The sequence below is a fragment of the Polyodon spathula genome, chromosome 22, assembly GCF_017654505.1.
Source record: "Polyodon spathula isolate WHYD16114869_AA chromosome 22, ASM1765450v1, whole genome shotgun sequence".
In the NCBI taxonomy this organism is placed as follows: Eukaryota; Metazoa; Chordata; class Actinopteri; order Acipenseriformes; family Polyodontidae; genus Polyodon; species Polyodon spathula.
The window spans coordinates 15203068-15220949 of NC_054555.1; the positions used below are offsets into that span (position 1 = coordinate 15203068).

Below are 17882 nucleotides of genomic sequence, written 5' to 3' on the forward strand. Positions count from 1 at the left end.
GTAGCACACTTGGTTAGGAGGCATCAACGGAGTTAATCTGTCCTGCGAGTCCGCGACCGGCAGGTTAGGGGGATTCTCTCTCGCCCAGGATGGGGCTAACCTCGACCTCCATGGTCTGAAGGTCCGGTTACCCCCTCTGGGCTTCATTGGTTGGTTGGTCCGAGTTAGTTTAGGGGCAGGAGTGGGGTCTGACCCGGCACCTTCGTTTGCGTCTTCGTAGGCCTCCGCCAGGAGGAGGGCATCCTCGAGAGTGGTAGGTCTATTCCTCTTAATCCACTCTCGATTCCCTGGCGGTAGTATAGACGCAAACTGTTCTATAACTATTTTCTGCACCAGTTCTTGGGGTGTATGTTCTTCTGGCCGCAGCCACCGGGTGCACTGATCTAAAAGATACTGTCCCGCAACCCGGGGCCGCATCCCCTTGGACAGCTGGTATTCCCGAAAACGGCGCCGGTATGTTTCCTCCGTGATCCCGAGGCGTGAGAGAATGGCTTCTTTAACTTTAACATAGTCCCCTGCATTCGTGGCCGTCAGGGCTCGATACGCTGCCTGAGCTTCCCCTGTCAGGCAGGGTGCCAATTTCATGGCCCAGTGTTCCCTAGGCCACTCTGCAGCCTCTGCCACTCTCTCAAACGTAATCAAGAAAGCCTCGGGATCATCTTCCGAGGTCATCTTCTGAAGATTAGGCTGAGCTGCAAACATCCGGACAACCGCTCTCTCTGATGTTGATATTGATAGTTTTTCTACCAGCTGTCCCAAGAACTGGGCGAGCTGTTCCAGGTGCCGTGTCTCTCTCTCCTCTCGCTTCTCCTCCTGCTCCCTAAACATTGTCAAAACTGTAGCTGGATCCATTTTCACTTCTGACACCACGTGTGAGGCGAGAGTGTATTAAATGGAATGTCCAGACAGTAATTTATGTGTACAGAAATAAAATAATTTATTTTTATTTTCTATACACAACAAAAAAGGATTAAATAACAAACGAAAAACAAAATGGTGTGAGGGAAGGAGTGCAGGGGTGAAATCCAAAACAAACTGATGACTCGTCTTTAATTTGTCTTCGTGGTGATCATAAACAAAAAAAAGACAAAAGAAATGTTAGTATTTCAAAAAACCCGCTGCACAAAACCAGTATCTCCCTTCACCCGTGACTCCTCCTACTTTTACTTTCGGACCAACCCCGAACACAGTAGTACGTTCCCTTTAGTATGTAATGTCCCGCCTCTGTAGTCAGTGGAACACCAATCCCCAACCGACACGTGTCCTTATCCTTCACTTGACTCCAGTGGCTGGAAGTTACATACTCGTACTTCCGCCCCTCACCAAGGTGCCGCCCCTCAAAAGATGACTTTTGCCATGGTCACGAGATCTTGGTAAGGGAAGTCCCGAGTTGGTTTGATGCCACCTACTGTCGGGAGGCTGAATCACAGACCGAAACCCCTTTGACTCATCACAGTGGCCATCTCCCAAATTATTTAAATGACTAATTTGTTGCTAATCGGGAGGTGGTCACCTGTATAAATACCTGCAGCTCTCTGCACCCGGGGTGGGTGTTCAGAGGACGAACGAGAGTGAGCGAGAAGTGAGAGTGGAAAAACTAAATTTAAAAGAATATAAGGATCCGTGAAGGCTACTGCCTAGCCGGACCTGAATTCATTATTTGTGTCCGAGATTTATTTTGTGTAATTGTTTTATTTCTGCTCTGCGAGCAAGTGTTTGTTTTTGTTTAAATATTTTATTTATTTTTGTTTTCTGTAAATAAAACGGCACGCGTGCAATTGAATCGTACCTTTTGTTTTTGTTGTTCCTCCTTCTGGTCTGGGTCACCGCAACAGTATTTCCTGCCACAATGTACAAAACCGAAACTGAATATATCAACACTGAACAACACCCAAACTGCTAACATATCAACACTGCGCAACACCCAAACTGCTAACATATCAACACTGAACAACACCCAAACTGCTAATATACCAACACGGTACAACACCAGAACTGAATATATCAACACTGTACAACACCCAAACTGCTAATATATCAACACGGTACAACACCAGAACTGAATATATCAACACTGAACAACACCCAAACTGCTAATATACCAACACGGTACAACACCAGAACTGAATATATCAACACTGTACAACACCCAAACTGCTAATATATCAACACGGTACAACACCAGAACTGAATATATCAACACTGTACAACAACCAAACTGCTAACATATCAACACTGCGCAACAGCCAAACTGCTAATATATCAACACTATATAACACACAAACTGAATAGATCAACACTGTACAACACCCAAACTACTAATATATCAACACTATACAAAATCCAAACTGAATAGATCAACACCGTACAACACCCAAACTGAATATATCAACACTGTACGACACTCAATCTGCTAATATATAAACACTGTACAACACCAAAACCGAACATATCCACTGTACAACACCCAAACTGAATAGATCAACACTTTACAACAACCAAACTGCTAATATAAAAACACTGTACAACACTCAAACTGAATAGATCAACACTGTACAACACCCAAACTGAATATATCAACACTGTACAAAACCCAACTGCTAAGTTGTACAACTACTGATATAACCGTTATTACAGGAAATACACAGTGCAAATATCATTTCAGCAAGGGTTCTTGAAGTACTACACTCATGAAATATGCAAGCGTTCTTTCTTTAACTAACCCAGTGGTTAGTTAAATAAAGTGGTACAGCTTTAAAAAATGAAATATTTAAAAAAGAAAATATTCATTTCACTAAATCCCAATTCCATAACAAAAATGCCATTTGTTGCCATGGACACCGCCATCAAGCTGTTTTTCCGTCCTGTCTTCTGTTTCCTTCAGAGACACTTTTTTTGTGCTTTTCCCTTTTATGAAATGTCAGTGCAACATTCTTACTGCCAACACAAAGACTGAGAGGTGCAGAAAGCAACAAGCGGAAGGATCCATAGAAAAAAAAAAAAAAACTGTTTAAGCCAACAGCAATTTGAACCACTTTTTGTGAAGGAAGCTGGTCATACTCCTTGCTTCTTAATACTTCTCAATTTCATTTTTACTCTTTGAGCTTGTGTCACATAGGGAAGATGAATGTAGTGGCCAAGCCAGGGCACAGACTACTGTACTGCCTCCAGACTTGTGAGACAATAAGTTTCATGTATATAAATGATCTTCATCAAAGATGTAAAAAAATAACAATTCAGCTCTCTCCCCTTATAAAAGATGACAATAGTAAAAAGTACAACAAAATGTGAAAGCATGGTAAAGCACAATGTCATGACGCTAACTAAGGTCCTTAGACCTGGTCGGATGTTTAAGATATACACAATTGGCACAGGTGTTCAGGCAGCAACTTTGTGTAATTTAGTGATGGACATATCAACTCAGAAATTATGATTCTGAAGTGTGGCAGTCTGGAAACATGGAAGTGAGCCAATATTCTGTCCAGAGCATTAAAATAACTCATAGAGTGCCTAGAATGATATACCAAATTGAAATGTACAGGACTTTTCATAACTGTCCTTCAGGAGGTTCAGATTTGGGCTAAGGATAATATAATTCAGAAAGCCGAGGGCCCTTTCAAGAGAAAAAGATTGTAAGTGACAGATGTCAGAAAAGAAAGGGAAACTCCAAGGGAGATTGTAAAGCCTGTTTTCATAGATAGGAACATGTCTATGCTACAATAAGCTCAGGAATACCAATCCATATTCTTAATGGAAAAGAAACAGTGAGGGTGACTTGTCCAAATCACGCAGAATGGGCAGCAGTTGAACTCCCGGAATGTATAAAATGTGGGGAGCACACAGGAAGTTTCAATGCATTACATAAGAACATAAGAACACAAGAAAGTTTACAAACGAGAGGAGGCCATTCAGCCCATCTTGGTCGTTTGGTTGTTAGTAGCTTATTGATCCCAGAATCTCATCAAGCAGCTTCTTGAAGGATCCCAGGGTGTCAGCTTCAACAACATTACTGGGGAGTTGATTCCAGACCCTCACAATTCTCTGTGTAAAAAAGTGCCTCCTATTTTCTGTTCTGACTTGTCCAAATCACGCAGAATGGGCAGCAGTTGAACTCCCGGAATGTATAAAATGTGGGGAGCACACAGGAAGTTTCAATGCATTACATAAGAACATAAGAACACAAGAAAGTTTACAAACGAGAGGAGGCCATTCAGCCCATCTTGGTCGTTTGGTTGTTAGTAGCTTATTGATCCCAGAATCTCATCAAGCAGCTTCTTGAAGGATCCCAGGGTGTCAGCTTCAACAACATTACTGGGGAGTTGATTCCAGACCCTCACAATTCTCTGTGTAAAAAAGTGCCTCCTATTTTCTGTTCTGAATGTCCCTTTGTCTAATCTCCATTTGTGACCCCTGGTCCTTGTTTCTTTTTTCAGGCTGAAAAAGTCCCTTGGGTCGACACTGTCAGTACCTTTTAGAATTTTGAATGCTTGAATTAGGTCACCACGTAGTCTTCTATGTTCAAGACTGAACAGATTCAATTCTTTTAGCCTGTCTGCATATGACATGCCTTTTAAGCCCGGAATAATTCTGGTCGCTCTTCTTTGCACTCTTTCTAGAGCAGCAATATCTTTTTTATAGCGAGGTGACCAGAACTGAACACAATATTCAAGATGAGGTCTTACTAGTGCATTGTACAGTTTTAACATTACTTCCCTTGATTTAAATTCAACACTTTTCACAATGTATCTGATCATCTTGTTAGCCTGTTTTATAGCTTCCCCACATTGTTTAGATGAAGACATTTCTGAGTCAACAAAAACTCCTAGGTCTTTTTCATAGATTCCTTCTCCAATTTCAGTATCTCCCATATGATATTTATAATGTACATTTTTATTTCCTGCGTGCAGTACCTTACACTTTTCTCTATTAAATGTCATTTGCCATGTGTCTGCCCAGTTCTGAATCTTGTCTAGATCATTTTGAATGACCTTTGCTGCTACAACAGTGTTTGCCACTCCTCCTACTTTTGTGTCGTCTGCAAATTTAACAAGTTTGCTTACTATACCAGAATCTAAATCATTACTGTAGATTAGGAATAGCAGAGGACCTAATACTGATCCCTGTGGTACACCACTGGTTACCACACTCCATTCTGAGGTTTTTCCTCTAATCAGTACTTTCTGTTTTCTACATGTTAACCACTCCCTAATCCATGTACATGTGTTTCCTTGAATCCCAACTGCATTCAGTTTGAGAATTAATCTTTTGTGCGGGACTTTGTCAAAAGCTTTCTGGAAATCTAAATAAACCATGTCATATGCTTTAGCAATTATCCATTATCAATGTTGCATCCTCAAAATAATCAAGCAAGTTAGTTAGACACGATCTCCCTTTCCTAAAACCATGTTGACTGTCTCCCAGGACCCTGTTACCATATAGGTAATTTTCCATTTTGGATCTTATTATACTTTCCATAAGTTTGCATATAATAGAAGTCAGGCTTACTGGTCTGTAGTTACCTGGTTCAGTTTTGTTTCCCTTTTTGTGGATCGGTATTACGTTTGCAATTTTCCAGTCTGTCGGTACCACCCCTGTGTCAAAAGACTGCTGCATGATCTTGGTTAACGGTTTGTAAGGGGTCAGCCAGAATTGGTGAACCAACAGACCTGTGATGCTAAATACTGGATAACGGAATCCATTGTGCTACTTTCCTTGGAGGAGAAGGGATCTGAAGCAAGACTTCCATCCTGACTGAATGCAAGTCAGAGGAAAACAGAAGAAGATGGAATCCAGCTTGACTCAAACAGAGGCCTGTGTTTCCTCCAATTAACAGCTTTTTCTTAGAATTACCACATATCTAACTTTTTGTAAACTGATCGGGCGATGTTTTGCTAAAAAAAAATTACAACATAACAAAAAAATGCTGTAAAGTAAGAATGCTTTCAAAAATAGACATGTTAATAGTTTATACTTATCAATTAACAAAATGCAAAGTGAGTGAACAGAAGAAAAATCTACATCAAATCAATATTTGGTGTGACCACCCTTTCCCTTCAAAACAGCATCAATTCTTCTAGGTACACTTGCACACAGTTTTTGAAGGAATTCGGCAGGTAGGTTGGCCCAAACATCTTGGAGAACTAACCACAGTTCTTCTGTGGATTTAGGCACTCTAAGTTGCTTCTCTCTCTTCATGTAATCCCAAACAGATTCAATGATGTTGAGATCAGGGCTCTGTGGGGGCCATACCATCACTTCCAGGACTCCTTGTTCTTTTTTACGCTGAACATAGTTCTTAATGACTTTCGCTGTATGTTTGGGGTCGTTGTCATGCTGCAGAATAAATTTGGGGCCAATCAGATGCCTCCCTGATGGTATTGCATGATGGATAAGAATCAGCCTGTACTCAGTATTGAGGAAACCATTAATTCTGACCAAATCCCCAACTCCATTTGCAGAAATGCAGCCCCAAACTTGCAAGGAACCTCCACCATGCTTCACTGTTGCCTGCAGACATTCATTCATGTACCGCTCTCCAGCCCTTCGGCAAACAAACTGCCTTCTGCTACAGCCAAATATTTCTAATTTTGACTCATCAGTCTAGAGCACCTGCTGCCATTTTTCTGCACCCCAGTTCCTGTGTTTTCGTGCATAATCGCTTGGCCTTGTTTCCATGTTGGAGGCATGGCTTTTTGGCCGCAAGTCTTCCATGAAGACCACTTCTGACCAGACTTCTCCGGACAGTAGATGCGTGTACCAGGGTCCCACTGTTTTCTGCCAATTCTGGGCTGATGGCATTGCTGGACATCTTCAGATTGCGAAGGGAACTAAGCATGATGTGTCTTTCATCTGCTGCAGTAAGTTTCCTTGGCCAATCACTGCGTCTACGGTCCTCAACGTTGACCGTTTCTTTGTGCTTCTTCAAAAGAGCTTGGACAGCATATCTGGAAATGATTGTTGTACCATTCATCCGCCACCATCACCTCATGTTTCAGCATGATATTGCACAGCCCCATGTCGCAGAGATCTGTACACAATTTCTGGAAGCTGAAAATGTCCCAGTTCTTTCATGGCCTCCATACTCACCAGACATGTCACCCATTGAGCATGTTTGGGATGCGCTGGATCGACGTGTACGACAGCATGTTCCAGTTCCTGCCAATATCCAGCAACTTCGCACAGCCATTGAAGAGGAGTGGGACAACATTCCACAGGCCACAATCAACAGCCTGATCAACTCTATGCGAAGGAGATGTGTTGCGCTGCATGAGGTAAATGGTAGTCACACCAGACACTGACTAGTTTTCTGATCCATGCTCCTACATTTTCTTTAAGGTATCTGTGACCAACAGATGCATATCTGTATTCCCAGTCATCTGAAAGCCATAGATTAGGGCCTAATGAATTTATTTCAGTTGACTAATTTCCTTATATGAACTGTAACTCATTAAAATCTTTGAAATTGTTGCATGTTATGTTTATATTTTTGTTCAGTGTATATATATATATATATATATATATATATATATATATATATATATATATATATATATATATATATATATATATTGTAAAACGATCCTCGCACTCACGGAGTTCGTTGCCCCTTTAAGATAGACCCAGGACACAAAAATTGATCTTTTACGGCGCTGACGCGCACTTTTTAATAAACACAGAAATGAAAACAAAACAAATGCCTAGCTCCCTCTTGGAGCTCTGACTAAACATAGACTGGTTCCTCACTAAACCACAGGACGGCTAAGCCGTTTACCTGACAAACACCAAAACGGGCTTCTCTCAGCACTCTCTTCAATACGACTGGACACACACGCAGTCGGGCTCTTCACTCAGCAGCCCCGATCAGTCTGGCTGCCTCTTTTAAATACCCTGCACCTGTCTCTAATTTATAATTACGATCAGGTGCCGAGGATTAACTAAATCATTAAAACAATTACAATTAAACCCCATAACACCCAAATGTGCATTCTCACAAGGTTTTTAGCAGGGAAGGATTTTAACCCCCTCCCTGGTACCTTACACATCCTCCCCCTCAAGTGTGAAACACTGATCGGCCATACCAAGGCCACCCCCTCCCCTAAAACACAACCACCCACACTCAAGTCCCGAAATGTCCATTTCCGCCCTCTTCCACGGGCGGACTTGAGGGTGGGTCGAACCTTCCGGCACTTCCGGGAAGGGACCCTGAACCGGCGACAAGGGACCCCACCGGGATGACAGGGCCGACCGAAGTGACGACCGGGGAACAGGAGGATGCAGCAGTGGACAGAGATCTTCCACTGGGGACCGGCGCAGCGATGTCCGATCACCCAGGGGGAGCGAAGCAGCGAACAGGGGGAGCAACAGCGACGTCTGGCAGCAGCCCAGCGACGTCTGGGTGCTCGGGAAGAGCGGAGCAGGGAACCAGGGGAAAAGCTGTGGCCAATGTTGCAGACTCCTGGGCTCCAGGTCCAGCGCAGGAAGGTCTAGGAAGACCGGCAGGGTGTCCAGGAGCAAGGGGCAAGGGACCGCAACTGGCAGTGCCGGACTGGTTCGCTGGGGTGATGGAGGTGGGCACCTCACCTCCTCCTCTTTGTTCATCGCTTCTCCCTCTCTGGGCTCTGGGAGCGGCGGCTCCTCTTCTCTGGGCTCTGGGAGCGGCGGCTCCTCTTCTCTGGGCTCTGGGAGCGGCGGCTCCTCTTCTCTGGGCTCTGGGAGCGGCGGCTCCTCTTCTCTGGGCTCTGGGAGCGGCGGCTCCTCTTCTCTGGGCTCTGGGAGCGGCGGCTCCTCTTCTCTGGGCTCTGGGAGCGGCGGCTGGGCTTGTCTTGCCTGCTCCCATTTTTGGAGCAGCAGATCCAGCTCCGTCGGCTCTGGCTCTGGCAGTCCAAGTTTCAATCTCCATCTCTTATTCTGCTCAATCTGGGCAGCAGTGTTTCTCTTCATCAAAGCGACCAAATCCTCTAGGGTTTCCATTTTACTGGGTCATAGGGGCGCCCACACACACTTCTGGTACCATATGTAAAACGATCCTCGCACTCACGGAGTTCGTTGCCCCTTTAAGATAGACCCAGGACACAAATTGATCTTTTACGGCGCTGACGCGCACTTTTTAATAAACACAGAAATGAAAACAAAACAAATGCCTAGCTCCCTCTTGGAGCTCTGACTAAACATAGACTGGTTCCTCACTAAACCACAGGACGGCTAAGCCGTTTACCTGACAAACACCAAAACGGGCTTCTCTCAGCACTCTCTTCAATACGACTGGACACACACGCAGTCGGGCTCTTCACTCAGCAGCCCCGATCAGTCTGGCTGCCTCTTTTAAATACCCTGCACCTGTCTCTAATTTATAATTACGATCAGGTGCCGAGGATTAACTAAATCATTAAAACAATTACAATTAAACCCCATAACACCCAAATGTGCATTCTCACAAGGTTTTTAGCAGGGAAGGATTTTACCCCCCTCCCTGGTACCTTACAATATATATATATATATATATATATATATATATATATATATATATATATATATATATATATAAAATTTTTAGCATTTTAGTAAAGCATTATAGGTATATCAGCTTTCAAACCCATGACCAGATACAGTCATGAATGTTGTTTGCTCTTCTTAAAAGGATTTTCAGTTTGCTTAAACTAATTTCACTTGGGCACAAATATATGATCCACCAGGAGCTGTAACCCTCCCGTGCCTACCCTTATAAGGCATGAAGGTGACAATAGGTAAGCATTGTATATCTCGGGGAGGTACAGTAAAGCATGGTGCACTAAGGTAAATGCAAAGCTATGGGAAAGGTACAAAACCACCATGCATTACAGTGGTAATAAGTGTTTTCTCATTTAAGGAGCGACAGAAAACAACCTAAGCAAGATTATGTTCCTAGGTGATCTAAAATGGGAGATTTCGGGTAATTTAATAAACAAATCACCACAACACAGATGAGGTGAAGTTGAATCAAATTACATTTAAGAAATCTACTCTTGGGTGTCTTGAACAAAGCCATTGACCACAATCTCGCTCATATGGTCCAGGGGCACAATGTGAATGAGATGGGTGGGAAAGGGCTAATCCACCAACACTGTTTTGGTGATTTTTCCAATTTTAAATCACTTAGGAAGATAATCTTGCTTGGGTTGCTTTCTCCCCCTCTGTAAATGAGAAAACGCTTGTTAACAATTAGGAACTAGGAGTTTACCAGAGTAAGGAGGAAATCTCACATTTTGTTGACTTGACTTCAAATTCTCTAATTGTAAACAAGATGCTTGAGTCACACTAGACATCCAGTGAACATCACAATACATAAACAAAACAATGAAAAAGCAGAACTCTCTTCAGCTAGGAATAATAGTTATATAATTTCCAAATGCTGTCTCGAAGCCAAGGGTGCCTTTTCAGCTGCAGACATGCAGCCATTTACTGCCTACAGAATTTCACTGAACAAGAATAACAGGCCCCCCAACCCCATCCCTAAAGAGAACATATTCAAGAAACCAATTTCCTTATAAAACCGGAGAACCCTTCCTAACGTCTCTTGCCTGCCAAAGCAACACTAAGTTTAAATTCCGCAAAACGATTACAAAATTTTCCATTCACAAAATTCCACATCAAACGCAGCACCTCAAAAGCCCCTGTAATTACATTTGACAACACAGCGGCCACAAAGTGTGCTATTTATGTGAGAAGGAAGGCCTGGAGATGGCAGGGAAAGCCTAACATGCTGTAGGTTCTTACCACAGATATGGGTGGAAACGGCTATACGGCCACAGAGGCGCAACGTTCCCTCATTGTAGTAGTTTTATTGTATTATGTTTCTGCAGACTGGGCCTCATTTGTTTCCATTAGTTTAACAGAATGCTTGTATGGCCCCACATTCCCATATGATAGGAAAACGACAGACATAATGCAGAGCTGCTACTTTGTGCCAAAGTCAATCAGGGTCATTTATAATACAATGCACACACTGGTATTAACAGCTTCCAGTGCAATGGAATTACTGTTCTGCACGCATCCCAGTCTCCCTTCACAAGCTGGACAACGACGGGAATCAGCAAAGTGCTGCCAAAATATGACATCAGTTATGAAAAATATACAAGGCAATTCTTCAGGGCACACTATTAAATGAATATATCCTTTTTTTTTAAAGAAAAGTAACAATACTATTTTACGATTCTTTTGTCTTAAATGACTGTATGACTCACCCCACACAGCCAGGAGGCTCCCCTGACTGTATGACTCACTATGCACAATACACAGCCAGGAGGCTCCCCTGACTATGACACCCTGCATACCACACAGCCATGAGGCTCCCCTGACTGTATGAATCACCCTGCACACCACACAGCCAGGAGGCTCCCTTGACTGTATGAATCACCCTGCCCACCACGCAGCCAGGAAGCTCCCCTGACTGTATGACTCACCCTGCACCCAATGCAGCCAGGAGGCTCCTCTGACTGTATGACTCACCCTGCACACCACACAGCAAGGAGGCTCCCCTGACTGTATGACACCCTGCACACCACACAGCCAGGAGGCTCCCCTGACTGTATGACTCACCCTGCACACCACACAGCTAGGAGGCTCCCCTGACTGTATGACTTACCCTGCACACTACACAGCCAGGAGGCTCCTCTGAGCTCCCCAGACTGTATGACATCCTGCACACCACAGAGCCAGGAGGCACCCCTGACTGTATGACTCACCCTGCACACCACACAGCCAGGAGGCTCCTCTGGGCTCCCCAGACTGTATGACTCACCCTGCACACCATAGTTTAACTAGATGTCTTGACGAGTTTGTGAACCAATGCCTCTGAAAATGTAACTAGATGTCTTGACTAGTTTGTCTCAACTGACCTTTGCTGTGGAAGTCGTTGGTTTGGTTGCTGGGACTGGTTTTGATGGAGGACTTGCGGTAAATGATGTGTGGCCGACCCCCCTGCTCCTCCTCTCCCAGCTCTCCACCCGACTCCACAGGCTCGATGAAGAACTCCTCCTTCTCCGTGCGGATTATCCCAGCCTGCAGAGTTAACACAGAAACAACAAGGACCTCTATTACTAGTAATCCAATTCAAAACAAACAAGAACAAACTGAAGACTGCAGTGCTACCTTGATTATTACACATAAAAAATACTGAAACAGTGAATTAGTGAAGTGTATGCACACTGTATAGCAGTACAATGACATTATGAATTAGTGAAGGGTATGCACACTGTATAGTAGTACATGTACAATGTACTGTCAAAATGGTCTGAGTTATAGAATTGTGAAACACGTTTGGCTTCGTAACTTTTGTGTGTGCGTTTTTCTTTCCTGAAAGAAATGTGCTAATGCTGATCTCGGTAAAAGGATTTTAGAATGTATCCCATACAGTACTCTGTGTTTGTTTAGTCAGTGCAGACAGGAGCAATAATATTCTTCTTGAGCTTTGATCAACCCCTGCCATTCAGTCCTGCACCTGTTATGTGTCCAATTCTGTGGTGGTTTTGTGATGTGGACTGTGAGATACTGTAGATTGAGACCACTGAACTAATTCCACTGTTTACCTCCTCCTCTGCAAACAAACAACAATCATATAAACTGGGTGCTTTGAAAGAAATAATCACTGCTTGAGAGAGGCCTTACGTGGAAAGCCAAAGGTAAAATGTACTTAAGATCAGGTTTTGTGACTGAAACAATGTCGTTTTTAGTAGCTAATTTACACATTGGCAGTTAGTATAATGAGTAGCTATGGTAATTGATAACAATTGTCCACTAATTCGTTTACAGTGGCTTGCGAAAGTATTGACCCCCCTTGGCATTTTTCCTATTTTGCTGCCTTACAACCTGGAATTAAAATTGATTTTTTGGGGGTTTGTATCATTTGATTTACACAACATGCCTACCACTTTGAAAATGCAAAATATTTTTTATTGTGAAACAAACAAGAAATAAGACAAAAAAACAGAAAACTTGAGCGTGCATAAGTATTCACCCCCCCAAAGTCAATACTTTGTAGAGCCACCTTTTGCAGCAATTACAGCTGCAAATCTCTTGGGGTATGTATCTATAAGCTTGGCACATCTAGCCACTGGGATTTTTGCCCATTCTTCAAGGCAAAACTGCTCCAGCTCCTTCAAGTTGGATGGGTTCCGCTGGTGTACAGCAATCTTTAAATCATACCACAGATTCTCAATTGGATTGAGGTCTGGGCTTTGACTAGGCCATTCCAAGACATTTAAATGTTTCCCCGTAAACCACTTGAGTGTTGCTTTAGCGGTATGCTTAGGGTCATTGTCCTGCTGGAAGGTGAACCTCCGTCCCAGTCTCAAATCTCTGGAAGACTGAAACAGGTTTCCCTCAAGAATTTCCCTGTATTTAGCGCCATCCATCATTAGTTCAATTCTGACCAGTTTCCCAGTCCCTGCTGATGAAAAACATCCCCATAGCATGCTGCTGCCATCACCATGCTTCACTGTGGGGATGGTGTTCTTGGGGTGATGAGAGGTGTTGGGTTTGTGCTAGACATAGCGTTTTCCTTGATGGCCAAACAGCTCAATTTTAGTCTCATCTGACCAGAGTACCTTCTTCCATATGTTTGGGGAGTTTCCCAAATGCCTTTTGGCAAACAACAAATGTGTTTGTTTATTTTTTTCTTTAAGCAATGGCTTTTTTTCTGGCCACTCTTCCGTAAAGCCCAGCTCTGTGGAGTGTACGGCTTAAAGTGGTCCTATGGACAGATACTCCAGTCTCTGCTGTGGAGCTTTGCAGCTCCTTTAGGGTTATCTTTGGTCTCTTTTTTGCCTCTCTGATTAATGCCCTCCTTGCCTGGTCTGTGAGTTTTGGTGGGCGGCCCTCTCTTGCCAGGTTTGTAGTGGTGCCATATTCTTTCCATTTTTTAATAATGGCTTTAATGGTGCTCTGTGGGATGTTCAAAGTTTCAGATATGTTTTTATAACCCAACCCTGATCTGTACTTCTCCACAACTTTGTCCCTGACCTGTTTGGAGAGCTCCTTGGTCTTATGGTGCGGCTTGCTTGGTGGTGCCTCTTGCTTAGTTGTGTTGCAGACTCTGGGGCCTTTCAGAACAGGTGTATATATACTGAGATCATGTGACAGATCATGTGACACTTAGACTGCACACAGGTGGACTTTATTTAACTAATTATGTGACTTCTGAAGGTAATTGGTTGCACCAGATCTTATTTAGAGGCTTAATAGCAAAGGGGGTGAATACATATGCACGCACCACTTTTCCGTTATTTATTTTTTAGAATTTTTTTAAACAAGTTATTTTTTTCATTTCACTTCAACAATTTGGACTATTTTGTGTATGTCCATTACGTGAAATCCAAATAAAAATCCATTTTAATTCCAGGTTGTAAGGCAACAAAATAGGAAAAATGCCAAGGGGGGGTCAATACCTTCGCAAGCCACTGTAAATTACTGTATTTACATCATCCGTGACTATACTAATCTAACTACATAAAATGCTTCAATATTGGTATTTTAAACCTAAAGGAATCAACAAGCCTTGCATAAAAACACACAACACAAGGTATAAAATATAGTATCTGAAAATGAACAAACAAAAATAGGAGACAAACTAGACTTTGGTGTTCTTGCAAACAAAAACAAAGCATACCTGGAGACATGTACTAACATCTGAAGACAATACTCGTATATCTCAGACTCAGTAGTCTCTATCATTGATATTGGACAGAGATTAAATAAAAACATGACTGAATTACAAGACTTTTTAATGAAGAACTGTTAATGAAGCAGTGTTTTTGCTGTTCTTTTTTAAGTAACCAAAGTAGTTTACACATTGTTTGAATAATTGCATCACGCTGTTAAATATGTAAGCGCCCTGGTTCACTGGAAAAGCATGCTGTAGGAAGAGGAGAGTGCAGCAATCAGCCAAGAGATCCAATTAGTGTGCACCTGCCTCAAGAGCAAGATTAATGGAGACTGCTAAATACATTACAGAAGAATGTAATACAGAAAGGAACTCTGTAACCTTGGAAAATGATAGGTTGCGGATACAACTCCGGTTCCCTGAAAGAGAAAATAACCATCAACGTATGAGATATTGCCATCAGGCAGTAGGGATTGGCTGAGCTTTATAGCAAAGCTACCGATAGGCCTCTGCACGAGCTGCTGTGTAAGTCTGCCCCCCTGGGAGCTTACTATACGCAGCGCGCAGAGACTCTCTTCCTTTTTTGCTCTTCGGGCCGAGAAGGCTTCCGGAGCGACCTCGTGGGTTGATGGTTATTTTCTCTTTCAGGGAACCGGAGTTGTATCCGCAACCTATCATTTTCAGGGTTGCATCCACAACCTATCGTTCCCTTTCAATTCGAAAACGCAATTCGAAAACGCACGTCCTTTTTGGGCACTAGGAAGTATTTGGAATAGAACCCCTGGTCGATCAGAGCAGGGTCTACTTGTTGAATGGCATGCTTCCTGAGCAGTGCCTGTATCTCCACATTCAGAGCTGAGGACTGAACAGAGTCCTTCACTGCAGTTACGACCACCCCCCTGAAAGGGGGGGGGGGGGGGGGGGGGGCTTTAAACGGAACTGAAGGGTGTACCAAGTGGAAATGGTCTTGTGCACCCAGATGTGGTTGGAGCATTGTTGCCAGAACTGGAGGTGTGGAACAGTATAAGGGTGGGCTAATAGCTGCCTGGGTGTCTCAGGGCTGCTTTGGCTGCGCTTGCTCACGAGGGGCCTGGCCAGAGCCACTAGGATGTGACCTGCCACCTCCTCTAGGGCACCATTCTTCGCGCCGTGGCTTCGTAAAGCCAGGCTGGCCACGTGCTGATGGACCTACGGGGGAGGTCCTACTACCTCCATCTGCTGCTGTGGTGGTGTCTTACGCCATGGCTGTTCCTGAGGCCGCTTCGGCTGGAACTGCTTATTTGGCCACATCTTGGCCATTTGCTGTGACGCCTCCCGCGCCTTGACAGAGCGTTGCAGCATCTCCTCCACTGCCGGACGAAATGTGTGTCCGGGTGTAATTGGAACGTCCAGCAGGGGGGCCTTGTCAGGCTCCTGCACTCTCGCCTGCGAAAGCCAGAGCTGTCTTCTGGCCACAACCATAGAAGCAATGCTCCTGCCCTGAACCCACGCTTTGAGCTGGGCTAGCTTCACCAGCAGCTGGCTGACTGTGCCTAGCTCGCTTCTGAGGGCCGCAGAAGGGCACTCAGGTAGGTCTCTAATGAGTGCCGCCTGGTAAACCGCCGGTAGACTGGCTACATTAGACAGTCTGACTGCCTCCGTGGCCGCAGAGTACCCTTTTTTGAGGTGTATCTCTGTGGTCCTGCACTGCTTATTAGGACACGCTGGGTCCTTTGTAAGCCCAGATAGTGTCGGCGTTTTAACCAATGCGGCGAACGCAGCATCCACCGGTGGGAGGCTACCTCAGTCTCTACACTGTTCCCTTCCAGGATGTCAGAGGCATTTCTGGAGACGGCGTCGATATCCCAGTCCTTCTGCGGTTGCATTGGAAGGGAAACGGCCAAGGGAAATTGTGGGGGGGCCACTGGTTGGCTGGTGACGGGCCCAGTGGGTTGTTCTGGGGCTCGAGGCACTGCAGTAGCTAGAGACATGAGAAGGGACTGCTGTCCCATCATAACCTTCATGAATTGCGACATCTTGGAGGTTAACTCCACCACCCCTGACCTGTCTCTGTATCGCCTGTCGTGATGAGGGGAACAAGAGCGTCCTCTACGTCGAGACGATCTGGAGGGCGACCTAGACTCCCGAAGAGGGCGTGCCCTAGGAGGGGAGGGGCTACAAGCCCTAGTGCGTTTGGTAGGGGACCTCTAACCGGCTGTAATCCGGGAGACCAGGCTTGTGGAGAGCTGCAGTCGCCCTGGAGGCGTCGCAATAGATGACGGCAGGGCTGAAATAGTGTGTGAAGATCCCGACGAAGGGGAGTGCCCACCCACTGACTTCTTAGCCCTTTGTTGAAGGGCACATGCTTGAAATCCAGCACAAATGTGGCAAAAAGCTCTATCCGCCAGCGCGGATGCAGCGTGTTCTGGCCCAAGACATGCCATGCACTCCTCGTGAGGGTCAGGCAGGACGTGCAGTGGTGAAAGCCCGACATCTCAGTTGAGCACGGCACGGCAAACATCGACCGAGGCGGCTAGCGTCGATAGTCTAAGTGCCGAGCATCTAGCGTCAAAACGCCGAGCGTCAGGCGTCGAGCGGCAGAGGGCCGATGCGTCGAGCTTGTGGCTTTGAAGCGCCTTGCGTCGAGCGTGAAGCGACGTAGCGCCTAGCGTCGAGCGTGTAGCATTGAAGCGCCGAGTGTCAAGCACGTGGCGTCGAAGCGCCGAGCGTATAGCGTTGAAGCGCCGAGCACGTGGTGTCGAAGCATGGAGCGTTGAAGCGCCGAGCACTGAGCATCGAAGCGCCGAGCACCGCGCGTCGAAACGCCGAGCGTCGAGGTGCATGCGGCGAAGCGTCAAACGTCGAGCAACGACGCACCTAGCCTCGAGCACGAGTCCCAAGCGCGAAAGCGCTACACTGAGCGCCGAAGCGCTGACACCTTGCATAGCGAGTACTGAGCGTCAAGACGCTAGCACAAGACGCCTAAGCATCAGCTGACCCGCAGAGTGGAGACGCTAGTGTTGGTACAGTGTCTTATTTGGTTTTAATACTTACCTTGGTGCTAAGGGAGTATGTGCTTGGTGGTCGTCTTCTTATGGTGAAAAAGGGATTTTTTTTTTTTTTTTGGGACGCTGCAGCAAGTGCTTGGTGTACTGTGAGAGATACTGTAGGGCAAACCGTACAGCTACCACGCGGTGGGGAACACACAGCAGTGGAAGATTCTAGAGGCGGTCTAGCCAGGCAAGAAAGGAGGCTGCAATACATGCGT

The 17882-nt window shown here is 45.0% G+C and overlaps 1 protein-coding gene across 1 annotated transcript in view; it reads right to left on the reverse strand.

The window, feature by feature from the left end:
- Positions 1-17882, reverse strand: part of LOC121297237 (A disintegrin and metalloproteinase with thrombospondin motifs 2-like) — a 369444-nt gene that overhangs the window by 222022 nt on the left and 129540 nt on the right. The window contains exon 3 of the mRNA XM_041223406.1: positions 11874-12036. Coding sequence (XP_041079340.1) covers positions 11874-12036 — 163 coding nt within the window. The remainder of the gene's footprint in view (positions 1-11873; positions 12037-17882) is intronic.